Here is a 27,055-nt window from a genome sequence, read left to right on the forward strand (position 1 = left end):
TCTAACAAAGTTCTCTACAGAAGGAGTTACGGAAAATATTAGAGTTTTCAATAATTACTAATTTACAACATGAAAAGTGAAAACTCATTAAAATTAAATTTGTTAAAATAAATATATTTTTTGTTGAACAGAACTCATGGTACCTAATAAGGCAAGCACAAGTCCTAGTTGGAAATTAAGTGAAGGGAGAGTTTAAGAAAAGTATTCATTGAAAAGAGAATGGTAATTCCTTACAAATTAGAGTCCTAATCTCACTCTCAGAGGCAATCTTTAAGAAGATATAGAGATAGAAGAATAAAAGAATTAGAAGAAAATCTTTATAGGAAGAGCTCCAGAAAATGTTTAGAAATTTCAATAATTGCTAATTTGTAGCATTAAAACTCATTAATGTTATTTGTTTGTTAACAAAACTCAGTTGTATTGAATGAGGCAAGTATCAACCATAATGGGAAGCAAAATGAGTGTAGAGTGCAAAAAGGAGAACGATTAATACCTTGTAAATTATAGACCAAAAAAAAAAATACTTTGTAAATTAGAATATTATTGTCACTACAATCCGTTCTTTATCATGTATTCGGTCTAGGGAAGGATCGCCCAAGTTGCTTCATGATGGACTGACTTTATTACTTCGCTTCATGAAAAATTTTGAGTAATGTTAGTGCTATAAGATTATACGAAAATTGGACACTTTAAACAGATATTCAAATTCCGACCAAAAAACAAAAAACGGATATTCAACGGATGAGACCCATGTAGAAGGTGGTTAGCTTGTTTAAACGTCCAAATATTGATCATAACTACACTATTTAACTGGATTTTATTCTATCCGCAGCTAATTTGAAAAAAAAAACTGATCTCAATTTGCAGTGTCAAATATTATTTTTGTAGGTGAAAATAATTTTAACTTTAAAAAATTGTGAAAAATTGTATTGAACTCGTGTGTCAACATTTATAAATATGTTATGAAAGTTTCAGGTGCTTAAGATAAAAAAAAAGTTAAAATGTGTGCACTGTAAGATTTGCTAATAAACAAAAAAGTCAAGACTAAATTCTTCAAAAGAAAAAGAGTTTTTCCTCAGTATTGGGTTGAATGAAAATGACAATTGTAAAAATAAAATTGATCAAAAAGTGAAAGAGGATTTTTTTTATCAAGAAAAGCATACAAAAATTATTATTAATGTTGTTGATCTTACTTCAAAATCAATTTTCCTCATTTTCAGTTTGATAACGTTTTGAAAAAAGTTTGTATAAAGTTCTAGATTAGGATGAAGGAAATATACAGTGAATTACTTTATTGTGATTTGGCCCCAAAGATTATTTCTGTAACTATTGATCTTTTTAAAAAAAAAATTCTTAGTAAGGGCTTCTGAAAAGCCAAAAGAAATTAAATCTATTTGATGAAATTAAATTCAATCTCGACCTAAAAAATTGCTGGGGATAAGGGTTAAGAATACGAACGTGTTGAAATCCGATCCAAACGCCACGATCGACGGGAGCTATCAAATTTTACGTGCTCGACTTAAATTTGATCAAAATACTTTTCCAAGGAGTTCTATGACGCCGGTGAGTTTGACTTAGTCTTGACTGGACTAAACAGAGGTCTTAAGGCGATGCCTGCTCTTAAATATTCAGTCGTTTTGGGGCGTTCCTTATGTGTGTGTTCTCCAGAAGGTGCGAAAAAAACAGAGGAGCTACTGTGAAAAAACAAGACAATGAGACTGGAAGTCCTAAAACTTATATCAATCTGACACTTTTGTAATGATTCGTTTCATGTGGGTCAAGTCCTAAATGAGTATTCTAAATAACCACGTAAGATGATAACCATTTTGGAGCAGTTGTAGTTCATATCACTTAATAAGGCATCTTCCCTTCGTTGTGAAATTTGGGATGTCGCAATTCACCTTATTTGATGTATGGTTTAGTCCATTCATGCTCCCTCCATTACAAGCCCGATATTCGGTTCATTCCTGCCCCTTTTGCTACGAGCCTAAAAGGAGTTGCACTTTATCCGAGTTCTCTCACCTTGATGATCACTTCCCACCCTCGTCAGATCAAGTATTGGCCTAGTTCATTCATGAACCACACATCTACCAGAGGGGGTGCTCCGATACTATTTGTTATGATTTGACCCATCCACGTGGGCCAAACCCCTAAAATGAGTACTCTGAGTAATCACATATGATGGTGATCATTTGGTGTTGGTTCACATTTAATGTGGAACTTGGTATGTCACGACTTTAGTCCTAAAACTTATTATGTCATGCATTCCTCGAACTTGTTACTATTTTTCGCCGACGAGGGCTGCAAGCGCTCGCAACAAGTGAGCAAGGGTCCGCTTGCCCTCGTTTGGTGGCCATGGCGACCCTAGCCACTATCGGTGAGGCTTGCTTGGCCCTCACGAGTGGTTTGACCCTCGCAAGTGGTGGCGAGGGCGGCCGTAACCAATGCCAATTGAGGGCAAGTGCTTGTAGGGACAGCGGCACCTCCCTCTTTCCTGTGCCTTCCCACTGTGCGATCCCCCTCCCTTATTTCTCAATTTTTGCTTTATTTTTTTCAACTTTCTTTCTATTTTCTAATTTTTTGTTTAACACCAAATCACATCAAATCACGTCAGATTTACGTTAAACAATATCGTTTTGGACATTAATAATCTTTGTTGTAAATACCAGCCATGTGGAGGAAAATAACAATAAGAAAAGCTAGTTCGGATTTTTTCGTCCATTAAAATCGAACGGAGGTAACGGAAGGACCAACATAAAGGACAACAAATTTTTAGGACTTAAATGTAAAAAAAAAAAAATGCTGTAGGGTTAAAATGTCAAATAAAGGTGGTATGGCCAGAGAAAAACAAAATTGCCGAATACTCTTGGAGGTATTCAGGCTCGATCAATCAAGTACATTAGATAATTTGGTAATTATTAACGAGTGTCCTAAAACATTTGTCAAGGATGTTCAACAAAAAGAGCATTTGGTGAATGTGCATATTATGAGATCAGTTTGTACATTCGAACTTGCAATATTTCCTCATTTGATTACTTAATAATTATTCCTTAGACACTTTTCGGCAAAATTCTAGATAATTAAACCAATTTAAGGGCGGATTCATTTATGATATATGTGGCTACAAAGGTTTCTAGAGGTGTTCCAATATTGATCTTGTCAATGAGAAGGGCGGATTCATTTATGATTTATGTGGCTACAGAGGTTTCTAGAGGTGATCCAATATTGATCTTGTCAACGAGTGCCCCGGCAGGGCACTCGTTCATCACATTTAATAACAAAATATCTGGTTTTTCCAATGCGATGATTATACATAACACGATAACACGAGAGGAATAATTCATTGAAAATAACATTCTTTATTTGGGTATTTTTAACAGAATTTATCTAATATATTAACAGATTGTACCTAAAAAGACATAATTAACAGCGATGTGAAGTATACTTGGTACTTTATCCTTCAAATGAACGCAATCAATATTATCTATTCTCAATGGTCACTTCATCAGAAAAAGGAAGGGTCAAGTCTACAGTGCCGTGAGCGTGCTCAAATCCGATCGATGGCGTTGATAAGCTTTAGATCGGACACCTACACAAGATCCATTGGCCGACGTCGACAAGTTTAGATCTAACGACCGACATGGGCGTCGATAAGTTTTCCATGCACGTAATCGTAGGTGGGTAGACTAGCCCGAAAGATTGATGCCGTGTGGTTACAGGTTTGTAGTTTTTATGAATAAGATGTGTTCGGCAATCCATCACTAATGAATCGATCTAGGAGAAATTCCACTTGATCTCTTTAGTCCTCAGTCCTTGCGCAATCCCCGCAAAAGACACGTACATCCGTTTATTGACTCATGTTTTGTCCTACATTTGAATCGATCATCTTCTTTGAATAGGAGAACATTCTACTAGAAAGCAATCGCCAATTTCCCCATCCCTTTCGCCAAATCCATGCCTCCTCAATCTATATAAACCCCTCTTCGCGTATCAAGAAAATCACCAAGTAGAGCTCAATCAACAAAGGTCCCTTCTTCAAGAACCAAGATGAGTTCCACCCTCACGCCCATGTCCCTAACCTTGTCCCTCTTGCTGGCCCTCTTCCTCACTTCCACCCATGCGGCTACATTTGACATTGTCAACCAATGCACATACACCGTTTGGGCTGCCGCGTCGCCTGGCGGCGGGCGCCGGCTCGACCCTGGCCAGACGTGGCCCTTGACGGTGGCCCCGGGCACGACCATGGCGCGCATATGGGGCCGGACCAATTGCAACTTCGATGCCAACGGCCAGGGCCAGTGCGAGACCGGCGACTGCAACCGGCTCCTGGAATGCCAGGGCTGGGGGAGCCCGCCCAACACCCTGGCTGAGTTCGCCCTGAACCAGCCCAACAACCTGGACTTCCTGGACATATCGCTCGTCGACGGATTCAACATCCCAATGGACTTCAGCCCCACCAGTGGCGCGTGCCGCGGGATCAGGTGCGCAGCCGACATCAATGGCCAGTGCCCGGCGGAGCTAAAAGCCCCCGGTGGCTGCAACAACCCGTGCACGGTGTTCAAGACCAACGAGTATTGTTGCACCAATGGGCCAGGAAGCTGTGGCCCGACTACTTTCTCCCAATTCTTCAAGGATAGGTGCCCGGATGCTTACAGCTTCCCACAAGATGATCCAACCAGCACATTCACTTGCCCAAGTGGTACCAACTATAAGGTCACATTTTGCCCATAGACGGTAAAACTTTTACGCAAAATAAGAATAATGAGGTGGGTTTCAAAAAGTAGCTAGTGAGCACAATTTATACGGTTGTACTCTTCACTACTGAAATAAAATAATACCATTGTTGGCGATTTATATGCAACAACAGCAATAGTAATGCAAGTCTTCCTCTCGTTTCTGCTCCATATATTATTGTCAATTCTATCTAATACTGTCATCATATCCTCCAAATTGAACAAAATTGCCTTTTCAACTTGGGGAGTTCGATTCCCCCCACCTTCTCAGGGGGCTAGAGATAGGGACGTCTAGTTTCAGATGTGGGTTTCGATTCCCATGCTTTGTAAAGAAGTAGGACAAAAGTCCGAGAGTGAGTTGAGAATTAGAGTATGACAAACCAAAAAGAAAACTTTGGGGATGTACGACAAAAAAAAATATTTGGGGTATCTGACAAGTTGATTAAGACTCAATATCAATTAACGTTTTGTCGCGACCCGCCTAGAAAATAGGTGTCAACATGTTTCATAAAATGATCGCGATGGATTCAAATTGAAGTGAAAATAATTTTCCTTCAACCTTCTCTGCGAGCCTTTTGTCTCGATTATTATCCGATGTCAGGTGGGCGACAGATGGATTATCGTAACTTGAAGATCCACATAGCTCAACTTACGAAAAAATAAATACTAAAGATATATAATTTACTCTTCACTTATCATTAAAACGAAGTCCCTATTATTATGTGTTGTATTGGAAACATTAGTCCTGGAAATCAAATTATTCACTGAGAAACGTCTCTCACCTTCCTCTCACTCCTCCTGGGCCTCTTTTTCGCTCCTTCCCCATTCCACCACCTTCGCCGTTCGCAACGACTGCCCCTGCACCGTCTGGGCGGCCGCCTCCGTCGCCTTGACCGCGGCCAGACATGGACCCTCAACATTCCCCAGGGCATGCCCCATCCTCTGCACCGGAGGACGGCCCTACAGTCGCGGGTCTTATAGTTACCCTCAAGATGACCCCACCAGCACATTTACTTGTCCCGACGGGTTGACCGATTATCGGATCATGTTACGTAGGGGTGTCAAAAATATCCGAACCGAACCGAACCGAACATTTCAAGCCTTTTTCTTTTTCGGGTATCATTCAGGTTCGCTTAGCACGTTAAAAGAACGGGGCATCATAAACGGTTCAGTTCGGTTCGGGTCATAAAACCGAGCTGAATCGAAACACATCAAAACCGCCCCTTTTTTTTTGGGTCAAAAACGGTTAATGTCATCCAAACGACCGAAGTACTACAAGAACGGCAATAACTAGACTCGAAACAAAGCAAATCCCAAGGGACCCGAGGGGGGGCTTCTCAAGCCAGCTGGCGTCTATTTTCTTACGGGCTTTGGCTACCCCAATCTGCCACTCGATTGGGACTCGCGAGGACAGCGGGTTGTGGACGCGTTCTTCATCTGGGCCGGAGGCCCAGAATTGAGTTGCGGTCCACAAATGGGTGCTGCCGGGCGGCCCACGGCCTGCTTCTTCTTCCTCCTCACCCATAACTTTCCTCCAGGCATATATATATATATGTGCTCTGCCTCTCTGTAGTCTCCAGACAACGTGCGGGGGCAAACCATCGCAGGCGAGGGACGATCGACCGCGTCGAAGGACCGACTCCCCGTCGCGTCCTCGTCGCAGGTTTCCTTCGAGCTCGGACAAGCTTCCCCTCGGATCGACCCTCGGACCTCGCCGGTTCCTGCCTCCACAAGTCCCCGCGGAGCCACCCCAATCGTGAACCGATTCGGAGAAAAACTTCCCCTCTTCTTGATCGAGGAATCGCAGGTGTGTGTACCCGGTTCTCTGCCTCGATTACGGCTCTGATCGTTGGTCGCGCGTCCCGGATGTACGTTCGCGTTCGCTGTTGTTCGATCTGATTGTGCGGGTTTTCGATTGATTCCCCGCGATATGGTCGGTCATCATCGAGCGATTTTTTGGTAATCGCCGCCCGTGGATGATGTTGTGTAAGTTGCTGCGAGGGCTTAGCTCGATCACGATGCTAAGGTTGAAGGGCGGATTTATGCTGTTGCTTTTCCGGAAGATGTGAACTTTGCCGATTTCGTCGTCGTTGGTGCTTCTTTTAGGGCTTGAATTGGTTAATCTCATCAATTGAAAGTGTTTGGGCTGAGCTTGCGCGATCTTGCTTGCCGTGCTTAGCTCGAGTTGTTCCCACTGACTTACTCCATTTGGGCACAGATTCATTTGTGCGGAACATTGGGATTCGGGAGAGGTTCGCGCGCATTGAACGGGATCGACTACCTATTGGATAACCATGGCGTTACAAGAACAGTTGAATAAGTTCAAGAAACAGCAGGAGAAGTGTCAATCCACTCTTTCCGGTATTTCGGCCAGAGCAGGAAGCGCGAGGACTCCGGCAAAGCCCATGCCTGCACCTCCTGCCGGTGCACGAGCTCCGGTGCCTGCTGTCAAGTTCTCAGATGATACAGAAAGACTTAAATATATTAATGGTATACGCAAAGCACCTGTAGGAGCTCAGATGAAGCGCGTCATTGACCTGTTGTATGAGGTAATCTAAACTTCTCTCTGTGTGTGTAGGCGCACGCATCTGTATGCGTACTCAAGTTTGGTCGTAGTCTAATGGTAGGGTTGTCTTTTATCACTCTTCAATGGCTACTAATGATTGTTCACACTCATAACAAGCCGAATAAGTTTTGGAACAGTTGGCTTGGCTCTGTAATTGACTTTACTCGACATAGGGTAGGATGCATGATGGGGATTTGTCATTAGTCAGAGTTAGAGGTCCATTAATCATTGAATTGGAGAATTGGTTAAATCTCCCTCAAATGTAGTATGATGGTACGTACTAGCTTTACAATAAGATTCATGATTTTTCTGGAGCAGTGAATTTTAACAGTATGATAGAGGACTTAGGCAAAGTCTTGGTAATTCCGGAGTCAAACAACAGCCATGGGCAAACTGAACACCTTTCTTGAGTGCTATCTCATTGGATGGAGTCGGTCTTTTAAAGTTGTCTTGGTTTAATAATGGAATAATTGACAAGCAGCTTTGCCACCTGCTGTGCATACTTCCAGATGTTTGAGTCTTGACCTTCCAAATTAGATTGCATTTATTGCACCAGATATCCCTGGCACCCATCGGTGGCGTCAATCTCTTTTCTAATTCTCTATGCGTACATATTATCTGAACGGTCTTTATTAATTGAAATGAATGTTTCCAGTCAAGGCTGGCGTTTACACCAGAGCAGATAAACGAAGCATGTTATGTCGATATGCTTTCCAATAAAGCTGTCTTTGACAGTTTGGCAAATAACCCGAAAGTACACTACGATGGCCAGCGGTTTTCTTACAAGGTACACTTTCCTGGGATGCTCCTCTGTTGTATAAATTTATACCGTGCTTTCTTGAGGTGACGATTTGGTTTTGGTTTTTGAATCACTTCAGTCAAAGCATGATGTGAAGGACAAGAATCAGTTACTGAAGTTGATAAGAAGCTACACGGAGGGCATTGCTGTCATTGACCTTAAGGATGCATACCCAACTGTGATTGATGACTTACAGGTATATCTACTTGCTGATCACGTTCTCCTTGCCTCGTTGTGACTCGAGTCTGGTTCTCCTTTTGTTAATTAAACGACTAAGATAAAAGGCAGCTGAAGTTAGTTTGCTAGTCTAGCACGCAATGGCTTATTTTGAAAGGGGCTTAAAGTGTGTTCTTGAGAGTACTGTGTAGTCTTTATAGCTTGCCATTGGATTGTTGCTGGGGTTTATGATTCATTTTTTGCATTTCCTGTAATGTTCTATTTTTACAGGGTAATAGATTGAAATGACTGCTGAATGAATGTTGCAGTTCCTGCCATGTCATTTTTTGCCGTCTGAAATTGATTGGATAGTTGTTCTAGTTGACTATTGGACCCAGCAACACACATGCACTTCATCAGAACACAACCAGCAAAACGGTGAAATAAATGTTTCATGTTTTACCTAAATTTCCTATTGTCATTGGAATAGTTAATGTCTTTGGTTGTCAGCAATACTGGTATCATGAAGAGGTTCTTATCATAAGCTGAATCAATGTGTTCGGTCTCTATTGTCTTTTAATGTTAGTTTGTACATGAATCGTAGTTGGGACGTCCGCTGGTTAAGCGTTTAGTATACAGTGAGGCTTAAGAAGTATATGATTTTCGTTTTTGTGTTGGCCCGGGAATGACAAATTGAGTTCTTTGTTATGCGTCTTGGTTTCTAAGGCATATATGCAAAAAAAATACAGGCCTTGAAAGCTGCTGGTCAAGTGTGGCTCCTATCAAACTTCGACTCTCAGGAGGATATTGCCTACCCGAATGATCCCAAAGTGCCCATAAAAGTAGATGACGATCTGAAGCAACTCTTTCGGAGTATCGAATTACCCCGGGACATGATTGACATCGAGAAGGATCTCCAGAAGAATGGGATGAAACCATCAACAAACACGACTCAGAGAAGGCTTGCGGCCCAAATCCACGGGATTTCGCAGAAGCCCAAGATCAAGAAGAAGAAGCACGAGATCAGCAAGAGGACGAAGCTCACCAACGTTCATCTTCCAGAACTCTTTGAGAATCTCAGAGGTTCCTGAAGGACGGAGACGCAGAAGCTGTCCTCAACAAACAAAATACCAGAGGACTGCATGGACGACGATCTATTTCCCCCTGTATCCTTGATTGTTGTACTTACCGCGTGCTTGTTTTGGATCATTGGCCTCGACCATAATCCGAAGGATACTGTCACAGGGTTCTTAAAGTCGGATTCATCCAAGTTCAAAGGAGGCAACGAACTAGTATTTGCATACTCTTTAACCGGATTAGATCAACAAAAGACCAATGACAAAGACATCAGAGGCATGTCTCCCAAACAATCTTCCAAGACATGATTAGGGATTTTATGAAAGTTTGCATCGATGATATTATCGTCAAATTAGATTAGATAAATCATTTGAATTATCTTTTGAACAGGCTTTTGTTAGGATGCTGAAGTATAAATTGAAAGGGAATCTTTTGAAATGTGCCTTTGGAGTTGGAGTCAAGGCTGATAATTTTATAGGACTCCCCTATATAAGAATTGAAATAGATAAGAATAAAGCTAAGACAATCTTAGATTTACCGCTCCGATGAGTAAGAAGCAATTGCGGATGATTATAGGTATAGTGAATTTCTTATGTCGATTTATTGCTAGTTTGTTTGGCAAAATTGGAGCTTTTTCTCAATTACTAAAGTTGATGATTCAAGAGGATTTTGTTTGGGATGAATAAACATTAGAATTCCTTCGATCATATTAAGGAATACTTGTCACAACCTTTAGTTTTGATGCCAATCAACGTAGGTATGCCGTTGAAACTATATTTGTCGGCAACCAATATGACTATTGGAAGCATGATGGTACAGGAAAACGATGAAGGCAAAGAGTAGGCGGTGTACTACTTTAGTAGAATGTTAAATGACCTAGAAAGGAGTTACAACCCCATTGAGAAATTATGTTTATTCTTGTGCTTTGCTTGTGCGGACTACGATTCATGTGATATGCAAAACGGATCAAGTATATGTTGACTCGGCCAATCGTTAGAGGCCATATTGCTGAGTGGGTTTTCGCCTGATCTAAGATTAACTTGATATACGTTCCACCTAAAGAAGTAAATGGACAAGCAGTTGCCGATTCCATCACGAAATACCCATGTGTATACAATGGAGAAGATAAGGACAAAAATATGATATAAGTTGTGCCATGAACTCTATATTTCGATGGTTATTGTGCGAATAATTCCTCAGGGATAGGAATATGGATAGTAGTATCTTTGTAAGGGCATGGAATCAAATTTTTGTTCAAACTTGATTTTGATTGTTCTAACAATCAAGCGAAGTATGAGGTCGTTGATAGTTGGCCTAAATATATTGGCTGATATAATCGTACAATTTATTAAAATAAAAGGAGACTCTCAATGAATCATTAAACAATTGACTGGGGAGTATCCATGCCTTAATGAAAATATCATTCGCTGCTATACTGTAGCAAAAGAGTGGGATAATAACACCATAAGTACTATAATTTTCGTAGAGCACTCACTTGAGGGCGATAACTTTTTTTTCAACCATTTAAGTGCCATATCTTTTAAAAAATATTTACTTGAGTGCCATAATTTTCAATCGATCACTTAAGTGCTAATTTGTTTTTTTAAAAACATTTACTCAAGTGCAGGAAATCAGACGAGGCATAGCACTTGGGGTGAACGTTTTTAAAAAGTCATGGCACTTAAGTAAGCGATTGAAAAGTTATATGGTACTATAGTGATTAGAAAAAAAAGTTATAACACTCAAGTGAGCCTCGTACATAAATTACGGCACTTAAGTGAGTATCGTACGAAAGTTAAAGCACTTGTGATGTCATTTTCCCCTTAATACGTTAATGCTCGGCCAGTTCTTCATCAAGTCAATTCTTCTCTTCATTCAACGCTTTGAGAGAGGTTATGCCTTGGCACAAGGCCTCTCCAACTTGAATTCATTGGGCATTCTTAAACTCCTGACGATGTTGCACTTCAGCCAATCGTCTTTTGAGGTCTGCTTCCCCTGCATCAAGGATAGCAAGTTCATCCATCAAAGTCTGCAGGGTAGCTTGTACAGCTTTCAGATTCCGGCTAGTCTCTTCGATAGAATTGGAGGTATGTGGAGAATTCTTCTCTGCCCCCAACTAGAAAGCCATCCAAGAAATCTCCACATCGTCTCCTAAACCTAGGAGATTTCATAAATTGGGCGCCATCCTTATACAGCTTAGTGAACATATCCTCAAGTTTGTGGCAATTGCTGGATTATCCAAAATGGTTGGAAAACCACCCTTGGAAAGCTCAAGGAACTCAAGTCCTTTCGCCTTAATTACTCGGGTGGTGATTTTGGGTGCGGATGGTGATTCGGGAATTGTACAGCTAGGGTCGACAACCTTGGGATAAAAAAGCTTAGTGGCTTACTTCAATACCAATTGAGTCCTACCATAAGAACCATCAGAATCTTCAATGCTAACTTTTGGTCCTGGTTGTCGAATCGGGGCAAAGGGCGTCGGCGGACTTCAGTGGACGAAAACACTGAGTTATTAGTGGGGACAGACACCGATGGAGGACCTTGAGCCTCAACAGTAGCAGAGCCGGCGCCGTCACTTAATCCAGTAGGAGGAGATTCTAAATCGAAAACTCGGTCTGATGGAGAAGCTTCCCTAGTACCTGACGCAGCAAATGTTAGCCCAAATTAATAAAGGTACACAGGACACATAAAAAGAACAAAAACAAAGTAAAGTTGAGTCCGTACCTTGCCCTGGCGCTGGAATAAGTAAAACAGGAGTCCGGATCGGCGAAGCTTGACGGACAACATCAACAGCTCTATCCGATTGGTTTTTGATGATCCCCACCAAGGACAATGGGCAATTCGGTCGATGCAAATCTAGCCGCATCTATGTCACAGCAAAACCAACAGTTGTTATTGAAGAGAGATGCCGATTAAAACTAGACTTGAAACTGGAATTAAAACACGAAGAAGACATTTACCATACTCAGCCGAGAGAGTTGGAGCAGAACGGAGTGATACGCTCTCAAGAAAAGGAAGGGGGAGGCTGTAACTCGACCCAGAAATATGAGCAGCCATGTCGGCATCATGAAAGGGAGGCTCATTGGTGAGAACAATCTGGCCTTCAACACCTGAAGAAGTGACAACAGCCATGGTGATATCATCAGTAAACACAGGAAGAGGAGAATTTACATCAGCATTGATAACAATGTCTTCAGCCCGACTGTCTGACGGAATATAAGGCATTCTTCTCTTTCCGGTCAAAGGTAGGTCATCCATCTCTTTTCCCCCTAAACTCTGAACTGCGGTCGATTGCGAGACCCTAGTCGACAGAGAAGTAACTGCCAAGAAAATAGGCATGTAAGAGAAAGCAAGTGGACAGACTAAACATAGAGTAAGGCTATCATACTCGTCATAGTTTTACCTCTGGCTTTCTTTTGAAAACGTGGCTGAGAAGACTGGGGCTGGACAATAGGCATTGACAAATAAATCTTCTGCGGATTCTCTGACCTCCTCTTCTGTCGACGACTCAGAATCCTGTTCGGTGGACTCCTCTTGATCGACAGTCTTCCTTTGATCGATAGCTTTCCGTTTGTCAACAACAACTTTTTCTTGATCGAGAGCCTTCTTTCGATCAGTAGACTTCCTTCTTAGGAGGAGGTTATATGCCTTCACCCTATTCAAGGCAAACTTAACGGATTCATCAAGCCGATCAACAAAGTAAAAGCACCACCAGGTAATCCACTCGGGGAGGCACCCGGGTTTGGGTCTAAACCCATCAACAGAATACCGAGCACGGATGAACTTGGTAATCTCAGAACAACAGTCAAAAGGCGCATTTTCTGTTGACTTCTGCTTTAACGGGCAGTGCGAGTGCCGTGCCCCTTATGATCCATCGGAGGTACGTTTTCTTTGCCATGAATTGAGATCTGAAAAGGTCTTGCTCCAATCAATTTATTATTGCATTCAGAAGGTTTAAAATCGCACCTTCCTTTCCACTTGGCTGGTCCCCTGAACGAAGGATGGTTGGGCGATACTCCAGAGTTGAGGATCCCAATAATAATCCCCTTCCCCAGATTTGAACCCCTCCAGGATCCCGGTTGCTGCGGTAAGCCCAAGGATTGGGGACTGTGGGTCGTTTGGGGATGATATGTTATATGTAGAGGTGGTAAATGGATTAACAACCCATATAATTAATGATTGTGGGTTATAATATAAATGGATTGATTTTAATTTTAAAAGTAGACTTAAATGGGTCATTAATGGGTTGCCTATTAACTTAATGGATATTAAATGGGTCATAAGTGGATTACCTAATAAGCTTTAGTGAATAATAAACATGTCATTTTCAAAATTTTTTAATTTTCTGAATTTTATTTTTTTATATTATTTTTCTTTTCTTTTCTTTTTCTTCTTCCTCCGCCGGGGCTAGCCATAGGCGAGGAACGAGCTCACCAATTTGGCGAGGCCGAGCCACTGGCAAGCTTCGAGCCTTGCCGATTTGGCGAGACTCAAGCTCGCCGTGGCCAGCCACCGGCGGGGAAGAAGAAAAAAGAAAAAAAAGAAAAGGAAAAAGGAAAAGAAAAATAATTAAAATATAATTTTTTAAAAATAAAAATAAAAAATATTAAAAAAAAAACATTGTCAAATTCCTGAAAACATTTTCCAGAAATGTCATATTTTCCGTGAAATAAACCGAGCCTCAAATTTTTTTTTAAAATATATAAAATTTGTCTACTAGATTTGTATAGAAATGTTTTAGCAATACAATTTTTTAAAATAATTAGCAAAAATAAGTTTTCCTAGATTTAGTTGAATGGATTGGGTCGGGTATGAATTGAGTATGGGTCGGGTCGGGTATGGGTTGAGAAATTTGCCTTGCGATAAATGGGTTAAATAGGTCAATTTAGGTCGGATCATTTATGATCCGATCCTCCGACCCACCCATTTAACAGGTCTAATGACATGTCTTCTCCAAGTGAGTTGCAATAAATCCCCTCTTCTCTTTCATCTCAGCGAGTTCACCTGGTGTGCGTCTTGCTGCGAAACCTGTCATGACCCGCCGGTATGCGTAGAGAATTCGGGATGCATTCTCTGAGCTTGGCGAGTATCTCTCTGGTTGTCAGCTGACAGGTGATTGGCAACGATAAACTTTGAGATTTGAGAGGAGGACGAAGAGGACGTGGACGTCGAGGAGAACGTTGCAAACGGAAGCCGTAAGTTTTGGCGTGTATGTGAAGGTGCCGGTTCTGTGTTGGGGGATGGGATGTTTAATAGTGAGATTCTGTCCGAATTCTGGATTCTTGTTGGATAGCATTTGTAACTTCACTTTCGCCCGTAAAGTTTTAGTGAAAGTTGAATCATGCAACTCTTTTGTCGATGGTCATCCGAATGTCGAAGCATAATACTATAATTAATTAGTTTTCGACGCGGAATGCTTAACTAACCATATTGAGCAACCTCTTAACAATTTTCTCACATTTTTTTTATAATATATTGCACATTGTTGATGTTTAATAGTGAGATTCCGTCCGAATTCAGGATCTAGTTGGATAGCTTTGTAACTTCTCCTCTTAGTGTAAAGTCTTAAGGGTTAATAGTACAAAAAATCCAAAACTGATATATTTGTGACAAATTTACCCAAAACTAATTTTTTGACCACGAAAAACCCCAAATTGGTACACATATGACAAATTTACCCCAAACTAATTTTTTGACAACGAAAAACCCCAAACTGATATATCTGTGATAAATTTACCTTCCGTTAGTTTCCGTTAAATTGGATTAATACTATAAAAAATCACAAATTGGTATGCCTGTGACAAACAGAGGGTTAAACCCAATACTGGTATATTCGTCAACTGTCGCGTATCATTTAACAAAATAATTTGACAGTAAAATTTAACGAAAACTAATGGAAGGAAAATTTGTCATAGGTATACCAGTTTGAGGTTTTTTGTGATAAAAAAATTAGTTTGGGGTAAATTTATCACAGGTGTACCAGTTTGGGGTTTTTCGTGATATTAACCCTAAAGGGATTTTCCTAGGATAATTTCATTGTTAAAGATATTTTGATAATTCTGTTGATTATTCGTATCTCTCAAGATTGCACGTGGATTGCACGTAAATGGCACGTATAATTACACGTATATTACACATATATCTCCTTTTGATTGTGGATATTTTGACCGAGATATTATATTAGAATAGTTATAAGCCTATAAATAGGCCCATGTATTCTTTATTAATATAGACATCGAATTATACAAAAATTCCTCAAATCTATTATCTGCATATTTATTTTGAACTCTGGACATTAGGACTAGATGGGTATTAATCTCCATGTCTCATCCAAAATATAGCAATGTGCGTTACAGGAATTTCAAATGCTTCGATGGGTTGATCTAATCTTTATCACGTCTTTCCAAATTTAATGGTGCACATTATCGATATGTGAATTTGATTTAATCTGACCAACAAAGGATTGATGGTCAAGTTTTCACACGTCGATTTTGGTCATTTTCCCAAATGGAGATAGCTTGCTTACCTGAGCCTCAGCCAGCTCATCTTTGATTTCGTACGGTTCATTGCTAGGTAAATTGTGCCACCTCCGGTGAAAGGTAACGGCCGTGAAATATAATAAGAGAATTACCAATTCTTATAAGAACAACCCTTAATCGGGGATCTAATAGCTGACAAATCATATGTCCTGGAGCTATTGGTACATTTGAAAGGTTGGTAATGCCATTTGGTCCGAAGAATGATGGAGAAACAAACCAAAGGGCAATGAATTGCTTCTTCCAATTCCTAATGACTGAGCGAGTGGTATATGATGTACACACAAAGCACCTGTAGCTTGTAGCGATAGTCCCATCACTCTGCATCATTAGCATGGACAATCTAAGTTTCCCAACATCCACGTTTGACTAAGGTTCGGTTCACAAAGCCACTGCGACTTCTTCATACAAATTGCGCGACACGTGAGGGACAATCCCATCTCTCGTTATTGCTCCAAGACTCCTCGAAAGCACAGCCATTTGAAGAACTCAAAACAATTGGAATTCTTCGGCTTTCAGATGGTTTTCTAAATGCTTGCCACCCATCACATCTGAATTCGAGAATTGTCGATTCTCAACAAGAAAACAACGTGCGATCAACCTGTTCATGTCACCCCGGTACGGTCCTCAACAACGTTAACCGGGTTCTTAAGTAATTACACGATGCACGAGAAATGATAATACCGTAGCATATCACCGGGGGGTAAACTCGGATGTTAATGAAGGCCGAGACGCTCGTGGACGGGAAGGAAACAAAAAGAGGATGGGGGGGGGGGGGGAGAAAAGGAAGAAAGAAAATTGGTGGAAGCGAAATCACGAGACAATGGAGTGTGACCCTGGCTAATCAATCCTTCACGGCTTCGTTCACGCAACGTCAACATAATGAATAAACAACGCCGCGCCAATCCTTCAACCGCCCTTTAAAATCGGCCGTTTATTTTCCTCGTCCACTCGTTTCGCTTCTCTCTGTCTCTGTTTTGTCCCTGTCTCCATTTTATCGAACACCTCGAGAGCGCTCACCATTTCCGCACCGAGATCACACACCCGCACGCGCGCGCGCGCGCATACACACCATCGAGTCAATAGCAAGCATGCTCATCCAAGCTCTCGGCTGGAGCTCCTCTCCGGTTCGCCTCTCGTCCCTCCGCAACCGCAGCCGGAACCGCGCATTATCGCGATTTGGATTGCTCGACGGTGAGCTTAGCCCCTGACATGGAGTGTAGCTGCTCGACGGATTGTTTTGGGGTTTTTATTCGAAAAACGAATTTAGGGACTGGGTTGGTGCTTTTGCGTGGTTTTGGACTCCGTCCAAGTTTTTTGATTACTCTGACTTCGTGTATTGTGTTGCGAAATTCTAGATAGGGGAGTGAGTGGAGTGACGGGTGCCAATTTTGCGCGGAGCAAGAATGCCCGAAGGACGATTTTGGCGTGCGAGGAGGGTCGGTCGAATGCGGATGGGCAGAGGAAGAGGTACATTACCGTTAATTGTCTCCCGGCGATGCGCAATTATTCTTCATACTCGTTTGCAACTCATGTTCGTATTTAGGTCCTAGTTACTTTTTTATGTTATCTAGTTACAATGTGAAGATTGAGCGGACGGAGCGAACAAAAGTTGATCGCAAAACAATGGCATGCACAGTGAATGGGGTTGGGGGATATGGATATAGTACATTTGCATTTCATGAACTATAGTGCATAATTACTGAAATTTGCACAGAGGTGTCAGCGGCGGAAGGGTGACTGGCAGCCCCCTGGCCCGCCGCTTCTTCCAAACATTATCATGCTGCTCTGTTTGGGAGCTAGGAGTTTGGTAAAGTGAATTAGGCGTGTTTGATGTGGAAATGGCTGTACCTTTTCCTTCTGTGGTACCTTTGACAGTATCTCAGCAACAGAACTCAAAACGGTAAACAATATTCGATAGAAACTTCTTTTGGATATATGCCGGAACATGGTCACTTAAGAGAAGAAAGAAAGTTCCATGATAGTAAGTGGGGGTACATGGGGTTTCTCTTCCATCAGGTCTTGTTTTTAAGCTATAAAAAAAGTTAGCAGCACCATATATCCCTCTTCTTCTGTGTGATATAGTTTGGCCAATAGTCACCTATTTGGGGTTGGTGCTCCGTCCCCACCATTTAAAATTTCAACAAGATCACAGGTCCATACTGGTTTTTTCCCCTTCTCACATGGAGTAGTCACTTTGTTGAAAAGTTTTCGCAAATGTATTGTCACATTTTAACTGGTTTATGTCCCAGCTTCTTCATGATTTAAATGTTAAACTGTTGATTCAAGTGATGTGTTCAACTGAAAAACGTTGGATGATATATGGTTGTAATCTCTGCTTCTTGTGTTTTACTTGCCATATTAACATCATCAAATGTTTTGCATCTGGGCACTTAAATATGAGAAAGGTGTTTAAAACTTATATATTGTTTACTGGTGAGTGATACATTTCAATCTGTATACCATATGAAAGATCTATTGACAATTAAATGCCCATCATTGTGGTTAGACACCCCACTTTTTGACACAAAAGGCATAATTACTTGTGTGTTGCTTCAATGATTTAGTTGAAACTCTTATCTACACTTTGAGTAATATCATTATTAATGTATGAATTGTTGTGGTGTTTTATTTACTGGTCACGTTTCTTTCTTCCCAGAGATGTTGTGGAGCACATATGTTTGCTAAAAGCTAAGGATAACCTAACTGAGGAGGAAGAGAAGGATATGCTGGATTACTTGTATACATCCCAATATCAAATGGGTGGCATTGTTACAATATCATTAGGTTGGTTCCTCTTCCACATTCTTACTAATGTGGAATTGCCCCGGGCATTATGCTGCATTCGCTTAATGTTTGCTTGAAGTTTCTGGTTAGCTACTAAATTCATTTAGTGACTCTACTGGTAGTCTCTTAAAAAGTATTTTCTCTAAGTTGCATAAACTGTCTCTTTTGTGGTTGCCTATTGATATCCCACATACTTTCTATGCTAACATACGTGTCCCGGTAACTCCTGTAGGAACTATTGATGATGATAATCCTGAAAGATACACACATGCTGTTTTTATGCGTTTCCAGAGGAAGGGGGACCTATTAAAGTTCTATGAGAACCCTTTCTATTTGGGAGTTCTTCAGAAGCATGTGATGCCTTACTGCCATGTATGACCCTGCATGTGACTGACCACCAATACTTGGTGCCTATACTGCTTCCAGTCGTTATTTCTTGTGATGGTAAATTTTGCACTTTTCATCTTATCTTTATTTTTTTTTAATCTACAGGAACTACTTAATGTTGATTATGAGTCTGAAGTGGACGACGATATCCTTTCCATATTTAGGAAAGGAGAGGTAGAAAGATTCCTACCCCAGAATTTGATCATTTAACGTTTCGGCAATCCTCTTTGATTTCTCTTTTGGGTAGACACATGTGGTTGTCTTTACTATCGAATTCGTTAATTTTTAAAGCGGTCCAAATAACTTTTTGGAACAGGAGTTCAATTATGGCGAGGAATTTGTTTTGTTGGTTGAGTTAAAGGATGACGTGCTTGGTGAACTTGCAGAAGATGCACTGTGTTCTCTGCATAGAATAGCCATGGAGTCACCATCTTTGATAGTCCAAGTTTCTCAAGGTGCAGTCTTTGAGCTGAACCTTGTGCATAATATAGCTTCATGTGGTTTTATTGTTCTTTTTAGTCTCCAAAATGGAGCCTAAATAGCTGTCAACTGAAATACGTTGTTGGTGCTCTCAGTACTCTTTTCCTTTTTAGCAGAAAATTATTGCACTCTTGTCTCGGTAACCATTGTTTTCATTGATTTTAACTTTCAGGGTTGAATTTCAATTCCACCAGTAATATGGAGTACACACATGGTGTTGTGATAAGATTCCGTTCAAGTGAGCTCTCATTCGGTATTCTATCTTGTCAGATGGCATGAAACTGCCTTTCCGAATTGTGCTAATTGTGTTTTCACTCTATTCTTTTGCAGTTGAAGCCTTCAAAAAATTTGTTGGTAGCACAGAGTACAAACATGTAAGGAACTTGACTTAGAATAATGGTTTTCTGACAATGTATCTCTAAGTCGTATCTTGAGACAAAACTTTCATCATTTTTCACCATGAGTGTAGAGTTATGCACAAATACTGCCGGACCCTTTTCCCTCATGAGAAGCCAATGATGCTCAATTATTTCCATCTTGACCAGCAGCCATCCTTCTCATTCTTGCCTTCCTTTACCTGTTTTCCTAATTCCTGTTTGCTGAACAGGAAAATCTTTGATTGTGGGATTTTGCTTTGTTCAAGTGGCAAGAATTGCAAGACTTTTGACTTTACGTTTTCATACAGATCTGGAGCTCCAAATTCCAGCCAATCACTCTGAAAACGCTTTCTATTCATTTTTCAATTGATCCTGTGGGGACGGAACTTATGTAGCTTGGAGTCATCAAAAGAAAATTCGCAGATTCATTCCTTATCGTTTAAACGGTGAACTTTGAAGGCAAATGCTCCTGTGCCAGTTTCCAAATTACAATTGGGTTGGAGCAATTCCACTTCCCTAAAAGAAAGCATCCAGGTGAGTACACTGCCTCTACCTTTTTTCTTTTAGCCCCCTATTCTCTCCTTCAACTGGCTTCTTTGTGTCGTATTTGTGCGAATTCACTTGCTACTAGTTAGGCATATCTATGTGTCTCCATGTGCATGTACCTCTGCATGACAATCTGGAACAACTTTGATACTTGAAACCCATGCTTTTCTCAATGCTTCTCACCATTATAATCCTTATATGTACATCCTTTTCTGCTGCCTCAACCTCGAGCAATGAGTGGATTTGATGTTCTTCTTTATGAAGAACTGCTCTCACCGTGGGGTTTTCTGTCTCCATTTCCATGATTTTATTGAATGAGGGTCAAGACCTGCCAACTTGGGGTCACCTTCTGATATCTAATTTGTCATATGAGTTCTTGGTAATTGAAAAGTCAAACCTATCTCATTCTACAAGATCTTGATGGAGAAAATGGTGTTGCGTACACGAATATATTTTTTTCCTTTTTGTCTTTTATGCAGCTGTCTCTAAATCCTCATTACTCATTGGACCCAAATTTGATTTAAGACCCAATGAATGTCTTTCATCCATTTGCTCGAATATGCATCACGAGAGACTAATAGATATTCACAGTCCATGGCTGTTTGATGTGATGCCTCTCAACTTATTCTATTAATTCTTCTCCACATACTAACAAGGAAAATTTGTCATTTGGGGAAGTTGCATCTGATTGGAAGTTGCATCTGTTCAACCTTTCCGTTCCAATTATTCTTTGACCATGAAATTTAACACCATTAGATACATCCAAATTTTTTCTTTCACCATTAAAATGAGCACAATGAGCTTTGACGTACGATAACTTTGCAAAAGCATTGTGTCTTCTGTTCTTAGATGAAATTTGGAACTAGATAAGAAGACCTTCTGGTTACTAGCGATATGAGATAGTGCAGCAAACTCATTTGCTTTGTTTTTAAGTGCTTAGATTTGACTTTGTTAGCTGATTGAGTACTTTAATGGCTAACACATGTATGTCTATGGCTAAAGTTGGTTAGCCATGTGTTCTAAGTTTAGTCCACCTCTTCTCTTTCTTTGTTTCTTTTTTTTTTCCTGTTGCAAACTCCTATGCCTTGATCTTCATCATTTTTCGATCTTTTTGCTGCCATTATGTTTTCGGAAGACTATTATTTTTGTAGGTATTAGCGCGACAAGAATGTCAACCACTGTTTGTGTTGGATCATATGCAGCCCTTCCGTAGTAAGGACTCAGGCGGCTAGTTATAATCGGTTTTAACTGCATATAGTGCTTTGCCATCTCCGTTTGGTGCAGTTGCAAGTTTCTAGTAAAATACACAAACTTGCATTCCTTTTCGAAAGTGTATCTATCAAACAATATACATCACGCCCTGAAGAAGTATACAAATGCAGAGAAAAGATAGCTATTATCTGCAAAACTTTGTATGACCAACAACATGTCTTTGAGAGAGATCAGTTGTGAAGCGGATTTGGTCCACCGGGAACTTCTCTCATGGAAACGCCATAAACTGGGTCGATCTGATCTTTGGTGTTGTTGTCTTCGAAGGCTTTTGTTGAGACTTGCTTTGCAAACTTCGGAAAGAACTTAGCTGTCAGGGATCTATGCAATTCATTACCTCTTCTGTGGATAGTGCGGCAACTGGAGAGCTGAGCGATAATCAACATGGTTGTTAGGAACAGAAACGACAGCCTATAGCTCGGCGTTTTCATGAGTACAATGGTTATTGGTGAGAGGAGAGAATGGAATGATTTTTTGCTGAGAAGGTGGTTTATCTGAGTCTGTTTCACTAATGCGTGCAGTTTCTGAGATCTTAAATATAATAAGGTGCAGCGACCTGTGGTGCAGAAGAAGCCAAAACTAATAATTTGATATTATCCCTTTCCAAAATGACATAAACAACCTCATTCTTTGGTTTTAATCTGAGTTTTGTGGACAAGTCCTTGATCGACCAATCTTAACATTCGAAATTATCCTGAGCTCCAAGTTTTGCTGCTCCTTCTCTTGCTTATGGGGATGCAATGAATTATTTCAAAGGTATTGGAGTGCCTAGGATAACATGCAGTAGAGTAGAGATGAACCAGATGATTACTTTGTTAAAGATGAGCGTTAATCTTGAGGCTAATTTGGTCCTTGTGTACTCACTTGAGTTCCAATTTGGGCTGCTGGGTCGTTGACTTTTACCATTGGATCCAAATGATGAAGTACATTTCGGATTTGATAGCGAAAATTGATATGTTGTTATTATCTTGATTGGAGGTCTAATCAAGTTCCTTGCGGACACGGGGTGCCATATTCTAGTATCGGGTGGTGTTGTATAAGGAAATACATCGGATAGCCCGACGGAAAATCGAATTAGTGGTTGAGGAAAGGGTTGAAGATATCGAATCAGGAGAGTCTCTTTTGTATCCAATACCAATTTGACGGAGAATCGGCTTTATGAAATTTAAAAGGAAAAGAAATTCTTTATTTGCAATAAACCCTAGTCAAGAGTGGAATTAGACGGTCTTTCAGTTCTTTTGCAGAAACAATCCTTTAGACAGTAAGAATTAGATCAAACGGGAAATAAAAAGTAAGTCATATGTGATGGTCCTCAGACGGTAAGGTAGGTGTCAGGATACATGTGTGAGCTATGTTATAGAAATCTCACATCGGAGAATTAATGTAGTGTAGAGCAGTTGATATATCTTAGTTGGCCCATAATTTATTGACTTAAGCTTTTGAGTAAAGGTGGGTCCAACTGGATATGTTAACAGGCTCGGACTTAGGCTCCCTCTTGGTGATCTCTCCGGGCGAAAGGTATCGGGCTTCCGCTGTTGCGGTCCTAACAAATTGATATCAGAGCCGCGTTTGGTGAATGAAGTTAGGCATAATTTACGAGCAGTAGGCATTGTGGTGTAACAATGCAAGCCCGGTGGCATGACTTCATATCTTGATGCAGATAAATATACCTGAATTAAGGGGGAGCTCACACGTGAGGGAAATATTGTTAGAATGCATGTCTGAGTTGTGTTAGAGAAATCCTACATTAGATAATTGGTGTGGTGTAGAGTAGTTAATATATCTTAGTTGGCCCATAATTCATTAGCTTAAACTTTTGAGTGAATGTGAGTCCAACTGGATATATTAACATGCTTGGACTTAGGCTCCCTCCCAGTGATCTCCCCGGGCGAAAGGTATTGGGCTTCTGCTATTATTCCGTAATAGTAGGTTTATGTGTGCTTGTGAATAGCTTACTTGAGAAGCCAGACAAGTCATTTGTACATCTCACACATGTAGAATTACCTAGTCTCAAGCTAGGAAGCACGGACACTCTCCAAGGGCCTCCGTGTTGTGTCGGACACCGACACTCTTTTTATTATTTATTTATTTGTGGATTTTGAATCAAATTAATTTGATTGAAATAATCATAAAAATGATAATTTATTATGTATATATAAATATATACAATAAATATACAATATGTCCTAACGTGTCGGATTTCTCTATTTTTGAAAAATGACGTATCGGCGTGTCATGTCGGATTTCTCTATTTTGGGTCTTTTATACGTACACATTTATACGGCAATTCGCCTATATATATATATATATTAATTGCGTGGTATTCTATGAACGAACGTGTGGACTAAATTGCCATGCGTCGATGTCATGGACATCAAGTCTAGGATGCCTGAGCACGCCATGTTATTTCAACGTGGAGCTTTCATTAGTCTTCATTCTTAGTCATCTCCATGTAATCGAAATTAAAACTCCACTCACTCTCTCTCTCTCTCTCTCTCTCTCTCTCTCTCTCTCTCTCGATTGGTTAATGACTTCGTCTGGAAATGTGAACCGAAACCAATAGAATGGACTACCGATCAGTCTAGTTTACCTTGGAGGTATAAGGTAGTTTAAAGATGAGTAATCACTCGCTTATACAGGCTAATTCACTAGCTAGTTTTTGTTATTCAATTAGACCCACATTAATTCAAAATCACTTCATCCCTCTTCAGGCCCTCGTTACTACGCCACAATGCCTACTACCCGGAAATTGCGTTGGTCACCAGATTGGCGTCCGTCTACCATTGACTCCGCATTAGTCACTAGATTCCCTTCTTGAGAAATTTCACCAGTCACCGGTAATAGATTCCCTTCTTGAGATTTTTCACCAATCACCAAGAACAGGGCAAAAGCCCGATACCGTCACCTTAGGAGATCGCCAAGAGGGAGCCCAAGTCCAAGTCCATCAGTATAACCGGTTAGACCCACATTCACTCAAAAGTTTAAATCAATGAGTTATGAGCTAATTAGGATATATTAAATGTCTACATCACATCAATTCTCCGATGTGGGACTTTTCTAACACAACTTACACTTGCATCTCAACAGTTTTGTGATGCCGATGTATTGGAGATGCCGATGCATAAGAGACTTACAGCATGTCCGACGCCGAAACATGAGTAGTTTAAAAGTACTCTTGTCCGTCACTAGTCTCTGCGTTTGATCAAGCTTCAGTTGGGTAATCCTGTAGCTAAATCTACAGAGAAATGCATCTATCAAGGTCGTTATGTATGCATGTGACCCGAAGGGTACTCTTTTTTATCTCCACTAGGACCAATCACATAGCAATTTACGACAGTAAAATATTAAACGATAGCTACATTTTAACTCCCTCTGATGGCTTAGAATGACAGTTGATTGCAAGGGGCGCATATTAAACTCCATATGAACATTCTCTTGCGGAGATTTAGGTGTAGAAATATAGATAAATAACCTATTAAGGGTGGAAAAATAGGCATAGGGGTGATTAATCAACGGGATAAATCATTAGTTTAGGATTATATTTTCGTTCTATCGGAATACTGAGATTGCCTGCGTGAGAGGCAATGGGTCTTGGCATTAATTGACTGCAATTATAGGTCCAGTCCAAGGCAAATGTTACGACCTTTGGAAGATTTCGTGAAGAAGGTTGCCAACAACCGCCCTTTTGGCTTATGTCTCAGCTGGTACTTTGAAGTCCATTGTGGACGATAAGACCTTTTGACTAAACTCTGATTTTGTGACATTATTGGAGAGGTCGGCTCGGCTGCAACAGAGTCTTTCATTTCATATCATTTCATCAACCGGACCAAAGGAGTTTTGAATTAGCTGGGTGCATGAAAGTTCGACCAATGATGTCACTCGTGCGTGTTTCTTATAAAATATATGTTTGTTCATCAACGGTTCGAGTCGCGATTGAACTATCGAAAGATTGATGTTTTCGATTGGGCCATGAGGAGGAGTTAGTGGTCTGATACATGAATAGTGGTCCATGATATCACTCGATGGCAACAAATTAGTATAAGAATGTTATTAGTATCGTTGGTCTTATTGTCCTAAATGTTTTAAGGTTGTGTGGATCGTTGGAATGCCCGATATATCAAAGCTGAAAACTTTAAGCGTGCTCACTCATTTCATGTTGATGAAAGAATTATTAAAGGCCACAAAAGTGAATAATGAGGACTCTTACATTGATGACAGGGAAGATTGAACTATCAAATTTGAAGACTAAGACCCTCTTTTTCTGCTCTGCCTTTATTGGTGGCTCATCAAATCAGACTTCATTGATCTATCTCTTTCAACTCTAACATTGCAAGGAGCCGAAAAGTCTATTTCTCTTCCGCTCTCTTTTCTCTCTCCATTTTCTTCTTCAATGTTCAGCTGTGGGGGAGGGTTTGAGCTATAATCTCATCCTCCCATCCCTCTCTTGTTGATTTTATATACGTTTTATTGGTCTTTTCTTGTTTTTTCTTCTCTTCCTACTTAGATCTGGGAGTTTTAGACTAAGAGTTTGAACTCTCTCGATCTAGTTCTAGATTTAGGAGCTATTCTCTCCTGATCTAAATCTGGGAGTTTAATATGTATGCTTTTGGGTATTTGCTACCCCTTTGCTCTGTCCGTGTTTAGGTTCTTTGCCTCTAGCTTCAATGGTGATCGCATGAGTTTTGACGTCTTGCTGAATCATGAAAATTTGCTCTTCCACATGTTAGATATGTGTTTGTTCAATCTATTTTGGTTGTCTCCATATGACGATGGTGTAGAGGAAGTCAAATTTAGGCGCGCACCACCAACTGGCAGCGCCATAGTTATAGAAGAAGGGATTTTCAGCATGTGCTCATCACTAACAAAGATACGAGATTTAGTGATTGGTCGCCGATTATTTTGCTTGACAGATTCGTATTTGTGGAATGAGTGTGTGCTAAACCTTACTGGTGCTTCGTTGATCCCCATATTTTTTGGATTTGGCTTTGTTTTGCAGTATTCTGGGTTTTGCGATTTGTTTTGTCATGAAGTGTATGTACTTATCATGTATCCTTTTGAGAAATAAATACAGTTTTCTTTGGAAAAAAAAATCATATTTCATTGATTCATTGAGTCGTTAATTGCACATCATCCTTATTCTCATGGATAAATCAATTGCATTATTGAGACGCCGGATTGAGTCTCAAACGCTGTGTAATGAGTATGCACATTAGATTGATACCGTCTTGGAAGATCTAGTTCAGAAAACAGCTACCTCGGGTTGTAACTATCACAACATAAAGCCGGGCAACGTGGTCAATGTTTATGGACATGGAGCCTGTTCCGGCGACCTTTCGCAACCT

The 27,055-nt window shown here is 40.5% G+C and overlaps 4 protein-coding genes across 9 annotated transcripts; 3 read left to right on the plus strand and 1 right to left on the minus strand.

Annotated features, from left to right (window-relative positions):
• The first annotated feature begins 3,979 nt into the window (after positions 1–3,979).
• On the plus strand, positions 3,980–4,864 carry LOC115692519 (thaumatin-like protein 1). The gene has a single exon (XM_030619396.2). It carries the CDS (start codon positions 4,048–4,050, stop codon positions 4,729–4,731), a length of 684 nt encoding a protein of 227 aa, XP_030475256.1. The 5' UTR covers positions 3,980–4,047; the 3' UTR covers positions 4,732–4,864.
• Positions 4,865–6,292: 1,428 nt separating this feature from the next.
• Positions 6,293–9,539, plus strand: LOC115692516 (uncharacterized). Its single transcript, XM_030619393.2, has 5 exons — positions 6,293–6,540; positions 6,952–7,282; positions 7,955–8,086; positions 8,178–8,294; positions 9,004–9,539. The coding sequence occupies exons 2-5, from the start codon at positions 7,028–7,030 to the stop codon at positions 9,343–9,345; spliced, it is 846 nt and encodes a 281-aa protein (XP_030475253.1). The 5' UTR covers positions 6,293–6,540; positions 6,952–7,027; the 3' UTR covers positions 9,346–9,539.
• Positions 9,540–11,557: 2,018 nt separating this feature from the next.
• LOC130140091 (uncharacterized) lies at positions 11,558–13,147 on the minus strand. The gene is made up of 3 exons (XM_056318529.1): positions 12,292–13,147; positions 12,056–12,197; positions 11,558–11,970 (listed from the first exon to the last, which is right to left on the minus strand). Exons 1-3 carry the CDS (start codon positions 12,472–12,474, stop codon positions 11,723–11,725), a joined length of 573 nt encoding a protein of 190 aa, XP_056174504.1. The 5' UTR covers positions 12,475–13,147; the 3' UTR covers positions 11,558–11,722.
• A 3,572-nt stretch (positions 13,148–16,719) lies between these two features.
• Positions 16,720–26,821, plus strand: LOC115692525 (uncharacterized). Of its 6 annotated transcripts, none has more exons than XR_008818104.1 (10): positions 16,720–17,061; positions 17,226–17,337; positions 18,527–18,654; positions 18,887–19,026; positions 19,147–19,215; positions 19,358–19,496; positions 19,694–19,759; positions 19,852–19,895; positions 20,207–20,432; positions 25,932–26,821. XR_008818104.1 is itself a non-coding variant. In XM_030619402.2 (9 exons), exons 1-9 carry the CDS (start codon positions 16,959–16,961, stop codon positions 20,291–20,293), a joined length of 888 nt encoding a protein of 295 aa, XP_030475262.1. In that variant the 5' UTR covers positions 16,720–16,958; the 3' UTR covers positions 20,294–22,006. The 6 variants fall into 6 exon arrangements, 1 of the variants encoding a protein (XP_030475262.1); XR_008818103.1 differs by lacking the exon at positions 25,932–26,821 and adding an exon at positions 21,981–22,057; XR_004007119.2 differs by lacking the exon at positions 25,932–26,821 and adding an exon at positions 21,580–22,006.
• The last annotated feature ends 234 nt before the right edge of the window (positions 26,822–27,055 follow it).

Source organism: Syzygium oleosum, unplaced genomic scaffold (assembly GCF_021117445.2).
Source record: "Syzygium oleosum isolate NSW1041296 unplaced genomic scaffold, Sole_v2.1 Sole_v2.15, whole genome shotgun sequence".
Classification (NCBI taxonomy): domain Eukaryota; kingdom Viridiplantae; phylum Streptophyta; class Magnoliopsida; order Myrtales; family Myrtaceae; genus Syzygium; species Syzygium oleosum.

Coding starts and splice junctions, on each gene's coding strand:
- LOC115692519 (XM_030619396.2), top strand. CDS start 4,048: ATGAGTTCCACCCTCACGCCCATGTCCCTAACCTTGTCCCTCTTGCTG.
- LOC115692516 (XM_030619393.2), top strand. CDS start 7,028: ATGGCGTTACAAGAACAGTTGAATAAGTTCAAGAAACAGCAGGAGAAG. Junction 7,283..7,954: donor TCATTGACCTGTTGTATGAG/GTAATCTAAACT, acceptor GAATGTTTCCAG/TCAAGGCTGGCGTTTACACC. Junction 8,087..8,177: donor GCCAGCGGTTTTCTTACAAG/GTACACTTTCCT, acceptor GAATCACTTCAG/TCAAAGCATGATGTGAAGGA.
- LOC130140091 (XM_056318529.1), bottom strand. CDS start 12,474: ATGATATCACCATGGCTGTTGTCACTTCTTCAGGTGTTGAAGGCCAGA. Junction 12,198..12,291: donor AACTCTCTCGGCTGAGTATG/GTAAATGTCTTC, acceptor GCTGTGACATAG/ATGCGGCTAGATTTGCATCG. Junction 11,971..12,055: donor TATTCCAGCGCCAGGGCAAG/GTACGGACTCAA, acceptor TTGCTGCGTCAG/GTACTAGGGAAGCTTCTCCA.
- LOC115692525 (XM_030619402.2), top strand. CDS start 16,959: ATGCTCATCCAAGCTCTCGGCTGGAGCTCCTCTCCGGTTCGCCTCTCG. Junction 18,655..18,886: donor CATTGTTACAATATCATTAG/GTTGGTTCCTCT, acceptor TAACTCCTGTAG/GAACTATTGATGATGATAAT. Junction 19,216..19,357: donor CCATATTTAGGAAAGGAGAG/GTAGAAAGATTC, acceptor TTTTTGGAACAG/GAGTTCAATTATGGCGAGGA.